General features: G+C 46.9%; 1 protein-coding gene across 3 annotated transcripts in view; it reads left to right on the forward strand.

Annotated features, from left to right (window-relative positions):
* ABCB9 (ATP binding cassette subfamily B member 9) overlaps positions 1-10,022 on the forward strand; it is a 43,012-nt gene that overhangs the window by 30,287 nt on the left and 2,703 nt on the right. Inside the window, exons 8-11 of one of the 3 annotated variants that reach the window (XM_075898583.1) lie at positions 683-871; positions 4,148-4,321; positions 6,149-6,308; positions 9,786-9,922. In XM_075898583.1, the coding sequence (XP_075754698.1) occupies positions 683-871; positions 4,148-4,321; positions 6,149-6,308; positions 9,786-9,922 (660 nt within the window). Of the gene's footprint in view, positions 1-682; positions 872-4,147; positions 4,322-6,148; positions 6,309-7,559; positions 9,735-9,785; positions 9,923-10,022 lie in introns of those variants that run through there. The other 2 variants (XM_075898584.1, XM_075898585.1) reach the window with 2 other exon arrangements.

Consider the following 10,022-nt stretch of genomic DNA (forward strand, 5'->3'; position numbering starts at 1 on the left):
CAACTATTAGAATAGAGAGGGTTTATTGCTCCTCCAGGTTACAGCACAGCATAGACATGATGTGGTTACAGGAATCAGGGCCAAGCAGCCTTAGATCCCTTGGGCTAGGGGGTTCATTGCCCCCCTCAATCCTCAGCACCCAGCTTAGTCTGTTCCCTTCATGTTTCCCAGCCAGAAACTGCCCCCCAGCCAGGTGTTCGTCTCTGCCTCCCTTCCTTTGTGTCTCCCCCTGGGAAGAACAGTATTATCTGCTCATGCTAGGCCTGGGTGTCTGGGCCAATACACATGTGGGTGAGTCAGTGGGAATCACACATCACAGCGCAGGGGAACATCGGGTTACAGAGCAGACAGCACCCCCATTTTGTCACAGAGGTCACTCAAAAGCAATATCTGGTACTGGTGGGAGGGGAGAAAGACCCTTTCACACTTGGCCCCATCCTTTTGCAGCTGAGCACACAGTACAACATTCATGGTATTCCGTGGGAACTTGGGTTTAGATGTGGACCTGTCATCTGAGAATTCACTTTCCATTCAGTGTATGACTATGCAGTGCATGTTAATTTCATTTGCCAGAGAATTATGTCTTTTAATGATTGTTATTTTTCCATTTACTAATGGATCTTATCTGTACTCCTGACACATGGAGATGTGTAACCTAGGCCTGTTTTGTGTTTCTCTTTAGTCTGTCGGCTCCGTCTACAGCGGATTAATGCAGGGAGTAGGAGCTGCTGAGAAAGTGTTTGAGTTTATAGATCGCAAGCCAACAATGGTAAATGATGGAACGCTGGCCCCAGACCATGTGGAGGGTAAAGTGGAGTTCAGAAATGTTACTTTTTCCTATTCTACCAGGTCTGCAACACAGGTCCTACAGGTGAGGGTCTTGGCATGTTGTGTTCAGCGTTCCCTTCCTGAATACACAACACTGTAGGTAGTGTTGCCTCCTACAATAGATTAAGTGCCACATTTTTCTAGCAGATCAATTACTAATTAGTTGCAGACTGCAACATAATCACTCAGTCGTAGACATGGAGGATTAGAAGGGACCTCAGTGGACCATCTAGTCCAGGACCTACACCATCCCTGACTAACTCGTTTGTCTAACTCCTTAAAAACCTCCAAGGGAAATATCAGAAGCACCATCCCTGGAGACCTTTCAAACCAGACTAAACAAAACACCAGAGAATAGAGGGCATGTAGGACCTAACAAGGGATACTTATGTTAATAAAACCCTTGTTCACATTCAAGGGTTAATTAAGTGTGGTCCAGAGTTTGTAGTCACATTATCGTTGGCCACTCACACTGTAACCATCACTGTTAAAGTTTTGTAAAGCTTTTTATTAAAAACACAGAAGGAGAAATTAAAAAAACAGTTAAGGTATTTGAAATATCAAGTATTAAATGAGAATTATTACAATAAAATTCTTATCTCTTTTCCTTACTCTTACCATATAAAGAGTTATGTATAGGAGAAGCCCCTGTTTGACAGCGGATATTACCACTATTATTAACTGCCATGTAGGGGGGGGGAGAGAAGATTCTAGTTTTTAGGTGGCTTGAAACTCTTACTGCTGCTGTTATTGGAGTCCACTCTTGTGCCCATGAAGACTAAATGAGACACGAGCACACATGCACAAAGGGACAGAAGAGAAGAGCCCATAGAGAAAATGCAGCTCCCAAGTTGGATACTGACTGTTACAGCCTGCTGGAGGGATGCAGGCCCAGCACACCGTCTTCTCAACCACGCATGGTCTGGCAAACATTTATCAATATTGGCCTGTTGGAGGCATTGCCACTTAGCTGCCTGTCTGGTCACAGGCTCCTCATGGTGATGTAAAAGGTGGAGTTGTTGTGGCTGACTCAGCCAGACTCTGATTAGACAAAAGGCAAAGGAGAGGCTAGACAAGAGGAAAGAATGTGGGAAGGGAGGAGGACACACAAGGAGTGGATAAGAACAGAAACCCATGTCTCCCATACCCTCAATTGTTCATCTCCTGTCCCCTGTATTGAGTTGATGCTGGCAGTGACTGTGTGCTGGGTTCCCTCTCTGACCTGGCTTTTGGATCAGGACAATGCAGGTTCAACCGCCGCAGGGGCCTGGGAGAGAGGTAGCAGCTAGGATGGTGAAACTCACTCCAGCCAGCCTGCAGCACAAGTGTAGCACTAGGGTACAGTGTACCATACTAGCAAGATCTGTATAGCCGGTACACTGTATCAGAAATACATAGAAGGAGCAGAAGGAATGTGGGGGGTGGTTGTGAGCTCCTCCATCTGTGCAGCAGCCCTGCTGGAGGATAGTACAGCCATATCGGTGGAATTGCTAACAGCCCCATGTTCTGCTCCTTTTTCTGCTGCAGTTCCCAGGAGAGCCCTGAGCTGCAGAGTTCTCCCAGGAACCACAGCAGGGACAGGAGCAGAAAGCAGCTGCTCCTCCGGTGAAGCTGTACTGCCCTCCGGCAGGGCTGCAGTACAGATGGAGGAGATGCAACTGTATGACAGGGCTAGAGGCAGGGTTGAGAGCAGTAAAGCCATGCCTGAGGAGCTGCTGGCGGCACCACAGTCTGCTCCTTTCACTGCTGCAGTGCCAAAGTCTCCAGCCCAGTATAAGGATAGCTGCGACTGCCCAGGTAACATGGGGTGGATAATGGGAAGAGCAAGGGGGCCATGCGCTCGGGGCAGGGAGGAGTCAAGTGGAAGGTCATGTGGGGATGAGTCACATCCCTCCCCACCCCTTACATGCACTGTACCGGGAAGAAATGGATTCTGTTTCCTGCTTCCATCCCACCCAGTTTTTCCTGTCTTTCAGGCCTATGATTTTGCCTAGTTGGAAAAATCCACTTAGGAGCTCAGTTACTCAAAATCCTTTTGTAGCTGTATAATATTGAGACAGAAGGGCTGTTTGTAGGTCATGGCTTGGCAGACCATGAACCAGGTACTGCTCTCAGATGTGTGGGACATATGGGTAATGGTTTGGTCTGGGAGAATTAGCTAGATTCTAAGTGTTGATATATGTAATACTGGAGGGATATGTATAGCGGCCCATTTGCCATGTAGTGTTTGTGTAGCTGCGGGCGTGTTCTGTTTCATGTCAAGCTAGTGAAAGTTGTTGGCTGGTAGGTCGAGGGAGGGCCCTGAAAAAGGATCCACCTGTTAAATCAGAAAGGGCAGGGGTGAGGTCAGACGATGAGTCTCAGCTAAGGTTCCCTCTAAGCTGTGCTGCAGTACGGTCCAGCAGCTGTTTAATGAACCGTGACCAACCAGGGCTCCAGGCATTGCACTGCCTGGCTGGGGGAGGGGTCCTTTTCCCTCAGTGACAGCAGCAGCTCCCTGCTGAGGGTAATGCAGTGAGTCTCTCCTAGCCAGTCTCCTCTCTAGGAGAGACTCACTGCTCTGCCCTCAGCAGGGAGCTGCTGCTCTCACCGAGGGGGAAGTGCTCCCTCCCCCTGTCAGGCAGCTCCATGGGTGGAGCCCTGAATCCCTGACTGGGCAGGGCTCTAAGAGCTGCAGGGCCCTGCTGCTGTGCAGCTTAGAGGGAACCTTGGTATCAGTATTGTAGGATTGACAGCCTTGTTGGCTGATCCATAGAACAACTATAGTGCACAGGCAGCAAAGAAAGCATCCCGGGTGCCAGAGTGCCTCAGTCCCCCTGACTCTCTAGATCTAGTGCATTGAGCCCTTGGCTTCTCTATTGAGACTAACAACAAAGCTGCCACTAGTGGGTTGTGCTTTTTATGAGGTGGCCACCACTGGGGACTAGAGACTGGCTGCTCTCCACTTCCAAGTTATGTTGCGCCAGGGTAGGAGATGGAAGGAGTGTGCTTGCTTTTGGATGTGCCTAGGATAGGAACAGAAGGGTCTGAAGAAAAGATGTTGGGCTTGGGAGAGGCTGGGAGAAGAGGAGTAAGGAGGAAAAATGATGACTGATGGAGCACTGGGAGATTGTTTAGTGGGCACACATAGTGCTCATCTTGCATTGATTGCTGATGGCAGCCAACCTAGCAGTAGCAGGACTGGAGCACTAAAGAAAAGCCAGATCACAGTTTTCACTTGGTTTCAGCAGCTTTTTCTAGTGTACTCTCTTGCAGAGCAGATGCATGGATGCTATTAAAGGCAGGATACTCAGGTTGTCACTCCCATTTTATGTTACAGAATGTGTCCTTCACCCTCTCTCCTGGCAAAGTGACTGCACTAGTGGGTCCTTCGGGCAGTGGGAAGAGCTCCTGTGTCAATATTTTGGAGAATTTCTACCCTCTTCAAGATGGGCAAGTCCTGCTGGATGGGCAGCCTATTAACATGTATGATCACAAATACCTGCACTCAGTGGTACGAGTTACTGATAAACATTTGATAGTTTGGACCAAAGGGCTTTAGACCATTCACAGAATGGTCTCAGGTCCAATTTGGGCTCAAAATATAATTTAGGTCTTTCTAAAACGTTTCCACGATGCCTGACACTAGAGCTGGTGGGGTTTTTTTTTTTAATTTTGTTTTGATGGGGGGAGAGAGGGAGGAATCCACTTTTTTTTCTCTCCCCTCCCCCAAGAAAATTTTCACCCTAATATTGTCCTTGTTTTTTATTAGCTCTGCCTAACACCAGTAGAACCATGTCCATGATTGTTTGGCTGTTTTTAAATATTCCAGTATAAAACAGGCTTTTTACATACTTTATGTTGGGTCCTTCTATTGAAGAAGCTCCAGGCACATTAGAAATATTAATTGATTAAACCTTCCAACGTCCATGTGAAGCATATGTTCCTCATCAGAGAAGCCAAGACACAAAAAGGTTAAGTGACTTGTCCAAGATGACTCTGGAAATCTGAAAGTGTAATTTCTTACACAAGTAAACATTCCTCTGCAGAGTGGTTACAACCCAGAATACACAACATTAAGATTCTGCATGAGAACCTGAAAACAAGGGATTAGAAATTGACTCTAAACCATAAGTGAAATTGACTGGTACTTTTGCATGACTAAAGATTTAAAAAAAAAAAGTGGCATAAATGGTGAAAAGGAAATTAGTAAATTTTTAAAATCCTTTCCATTTAAATCATCTGGGGGTGGTGTTAGTAATACAGATAAGGTTGTTAATCTTTGTTGTATATACTTTTAATATTTGTTGTTGCTCTGCATGTTAATTTCTGAGATATTGTTTGGAACATTTTAAAAGAGCAAATTTAAGAGGGTTTACAAATGGGGGTTTATGTTCCAGTTTGTAGAGGTTGCTTTCAGGACGGGAAGGAAAAGGCATTGTTTAGGAAGTAAAAAATGGCAGCTCTGTAACTTTTTGATGTGGAGATTGAAAAATGACACGTCCACAATATGACTGTGGGGCTGAGCAGGCTCCGTCTGATTCTGAGACTCCACCAGTGCACTGCACTCTTTATATTGACTTCATGCTTCAATTGACATAAATGGTTTGGGACTTGAGTTTATTGTGTTGGTTGCTAGACTGTTGCTGCAGCCAGCACTGATGGCATACTCCATGCTGTGTTCATGATGCCTAACCATGGTAACCAGATAGACTGAGCTGGAGGCTTTTTTCCAGTCTGATTGCTACATGTTGCTAGTGTTGGGATTGGTTTCCTGTGACTACCTGGTGGGCTATAAGGAATGGCAGCTTTGGTCCTGCATAGTTGCACCCATAATGCAGCTGTATCACTAATAGAAGTTGTTGGGATTTGGCCCACTGCTGCAGCACTTAATAGAGTAATATGCTGAGAGAACAGTCTAGAATTATCTTTGTTCTCCACTTCCAAGCAGATGGGAAACCACAAAGCACAAGAAGGTGTTATTTCCCTTCTGTGTTGTCAGTTTCATTTCTTGGTTCAGTCAGAAGGTGGTTTGTAATCACTTCACCACATTCAAATACCAGGTACATCTGGTACAATGGGCCTTCAGGGCTGATGAATGCCCTGCAGCTGCCATGAGTCATCTAAGAGCTCCTGAGGGAACAGCTGCAATGTTCACACAGGCAGTCTACAGTAGCGTGTGATTAGAGCTCTCACTGAAATCCTCTCTGGTTTAGGCATGTTGGGTGTAGGTGTAATGATGGAATCTGCCATCTGCACTTACAAACCAACTGCAATCAATTATTGTAAACCGTCTCACACTCTGGTTTGGTTCTGACTGCTTCTTCCCTTCCTTTTGCAGATCTCCTTGGTGAGCCAAGAGCCAGTGTTGTTTGCTCGATCTATTGCAGAAAATATTTCGTATGGTTTAACGTCAGTCTCGTTCGAGTCAATTGTCCAAGCTGCTCAGAAGGCCAATGCACATGCATTTATCACAGAATTGCAAAATGGCTACAATACAGGTAGCAGGGACCATTTCATTTGCTCCAGTTTCAGCAGAAACATGGTCCTTAAGTATCCAAAACACTTCTTGGAGACTGGATAATGTAGGACAGGTCTGGGCAAGAGCTTATCAGTGGGCTGGATTCGGCCTGTCCAGCTCTTTTATCCATCCTGTGTGGCAGTTCTTGGCCCTACCACTTAATGAGTTGCCTAGGAGCCATGTGGAAGATGCAAGCTAAATAGAAGCAGTTGAGAGGGCTTGTGCCACCCTGGCAGCTCCCAAGCAACATGTTAAGGGGGTTGGTAGCTGTGAGCCACAGCTGCTTTTATTTAAAGGGCTTATGCCTTCCCTGCAGCTGCTAAGGTGCGAGCTCTTTAAATAGAATCAATTGAAAGGGCTTGCAGCTCCTGGCCCTGCTGTGTTTCCTGGGAGCTTCAGGGGAGGTATGAGCCCTTTCACTTGTTTATATTTAAAGGCCCTGCCCCTTCCGCCCAGGGCTCCCCCCCTTCTGAGATGGCCCCAGACCACTTTGAAAATTTTTGAAGTGCCCCTCTTCAGAAATGATTGCCCATCTCTGGTGTTGGAGATTGGTGGTAACATACTGGTGCCCTCTCAGGTTAAGATATCAAATTCAGCCCATGTTAGCCCTGACCAAATCTCAGTGGCAGTTGATGGCTGTTGGCCAAGATGGGTAAGCCTCTGACTACTAGATGTTGGGACTGGCCAACAGGGGATGGTTTGTCTCAATAATTGCCCTGTTCTGTTCATTCCCGCTGAAGCATCTGAGATTGACCACTGTTGGCAGGCTCAGACCTGCCAACAAGGTTGATCGAAGTTGCCCGGGAGCCCAGCAATTCAAAAGGATGTGGGGCTCCCAAAGCTCCAAGCCCTTTAAATCATTGCTGGAGCACTGTGCAGCATGGCATGCTATGGGCAGCTCTGATGGCTGATGGTGGGAGGAGGGATGGCAGTGCTGAGGGTTGGTTGCTCCCAGCCCCATTTCTTCTGCCCAAGGTCCCACCCCTTCTGGGAGCATTGAACTGGGCCCTTCCACATCTTGCCCAGTGGCCTGGCGAGTCTTTCGGTCCTCCTGAGCAGGCTACTGGACTAGGTAAACCATTGGTCTAACCTAGTGTGGCCATTTTTATGTTCCATGGCTTACTGGGTGTGAACTTAATTTGGTCTCAGGCCTGGTTTCCTTTTGGGTAAGTGTCGACCTCACACAAACCTTCCTCACAATTATCACTAATTGGTACTTCTTCACTGACAGACCTCACAGAGAAGCCAAGGAATAAAAGAGCGATGAAGACTGAACTGTCTTCTTCCCACGGAAATGATCTTTCCAAGGGAGGACTGTAGCACCTGATTTGGCTTTATGCACAGCTCTCTGCTTTTGTTGCTCCTGTATCTGCATGGCTTATGGGAGGGTTTGCGTCTGCTTTTTATGAGAATGGGGTTGGGCTCTAGATCTAACTCAGTGCATTCAGCTCCTGGTCCTGGCTGGAACACCCTCCCTATGTCAATGACAGCCTCTTAGTTTTTCGATGTGCTTATTCTCTTAGCAACCCAATAGCAATACAACTGAGCAGTGAGGCATAAGCCAACCTGCTCCTACTTAACAATAAAATGACACTAACTCTGGAGGAACAAGAGAAGATGTGTTGGTGACAGAAGCATTTTGCATTGAGACAAATGAGGGTAATGGTTTATAAGATGCTACTGAAAAGTTTTTCCCCTCGCTGTTCAGAATGAGTCTCCAGGGGACAGAGTGCTACTGACAGTGTATGTAAAGATGCAGAAGTAGTGCCACTTACTGCAGCACTGCCTTTTGATGCTGTGGCTTCCTTTGAAGAACTGGTCAGTGAAGACTGTGGATAATGGCTCTATCAGTCTTGGGTAGCCTTTCTCAGCCTAAGAGCAAGGACTTTTGGAATCACTGTAACACGTCAATCCCTTAAACACCATGAATGCTGTGATGATCTAGTGCTTCATAGAGCGGCCAAGCATTCCTTTAAGGGAATGACTATTGTAGGGGCACAGAGTTATTTTAGGGTCTGAAAGACTCCCACTGAGTTCAGCGGGCTTTGGAACAGGTCCTTACGGAGGAGCCCAGCATTTCAGAGTAGGCCACAGTTAGAATAAATAGCTGCTGCCAGACTAAAACTCTCCTCTCTTCTTGTACCAAAGGAGGGGAAATTATACAAAATATCCAACAGGGAAAGTTGATCTGTATCCAAACCATTTTAGTAAATATTCTGCAAGTGAGGGAGGGAAATCAGCTAAAAAACCCTGGACTCTTATTTCTCCATCAAGCAATTTGGTGATTTTTGTGACTGGTGGAACACAGTTCAGTTTCCAGGGCTATATTATCTATATGAGTCCCGTTCCTCTCTCCCCGCCCCTGCCCCAGTGATTGATGTGAGGGTACTGCTATGCAGCCTCTGGCTGTGAGCCTCCATGCCAGGGCTGATAGACAAGCTTCCAGGACTCATGCTACTGCACTGAAAATAGCTGTGTTATGGTCGCCCCTCAGGCTGGAACATGGGCTCTGAAGCCAAGGGAGGAGGAACGGGCTTCAGAGTGTGAGCTCCAATGCAATGTCAGCACAGTTATTTTTAGCAGGGTAGTGCAAGTGCTGTGAGTCTGACTGTGTCATCCTGGGCTCCAAGGACACACGGCCATTCACTGTGTAAATGTACCCTTATTGCCCCTGTTTGCAGTCTGGGAAGAGGAGCCAAGGACTGAACAAGGTCAGGCCTAGGTATGTGAAATCTCATTTAATTGATTAACTGGTTAAACAGAATGTTTAACCAGTTAACTGATTAAAGAGGAGGTGGGAGGGGGTTGTTCCAGCCCAGCTGAGCTGGAGTGCCCCTCCCACCTCCTGCAGACAGAGTTGAGCAACCCCCGCCCCCTACTGTGGACAAGGGCTACTCCAGCCTGCTGGAGCAGCCTCTTGCCTGTGTGGGTGGGGAGCTGCTCCAGCTCCTACCAATTAATCGGTTAACCATTCATGTTTCCAGTCAGGCCAAAGAGATTGAGTGAAGTTTTTTTCCCCTACCATTCCATTTCAGCTTAGGGATAATAAGCATTAGGGCACCAGCCTAGGGTTTGGGAGATTTTGGTTCCATTTTCTGCTCTGCCACAGGATTCCTATATCGCCTTGGGCAAGTCACTTAGCCCTAGAGTAATTAACCATGGGAACAGTTTATCAAGGGCCATGATGGATTCTGCATCACTCAGGATTTTTAAGCAAGATGTTTTTACTAAAAGACCTGCTCTAGGAGTTACTTTGGGAAAGTTCTCTGTCCTGTGATTGGACTAGATGACCACAGTAGTCCCTTCTGACCTTGGAATCTATGAATCTCTCTGCTGTTTAGTCCCCCTGGGGATAATTCCATTGTCTTATGTCTCAGTGGTGTTCCAAAAGAAATCTGTATCCAGTGATGCATGTTGACTCTTGTCTTGTTTTCCTCCGCCTCCTTTCATCCAACAGAAGCTGGTGAAAAAGGAGCCCAGCTGTCTGGTGGCCAAAAGCAGAGAGTGGCTATTGCAAGGGCTCTGATCCGAGCTCCTCCAGTCCTAATCCTAGATGAAGCCACAAGTGCCCTGGATGCAGAGAGTGAGCATGTGGTTAGTAGGACTAATTTCGTTTATTACAGGCAAAAGAGAACTTGGAATACAGATGTGGGGAGACCTGAGTTACAGTTTCTAGATGGTAGGTCTGCATAGT

Source organism: Pelodiscus sinensis, chromosome 15, assembly GCF_049634645.1.
Source record: "Pelodiscus sinensis isolate JC-2024 chromosome 15, ASM4963464v1, whole genome shotgun sequence".
Classification (NCBI taxonomy): Eukaryota; Metazoa; Chordata; order Testudines; family Trionychidae; genus Pelodiscus; species Pelodiscus sinensis.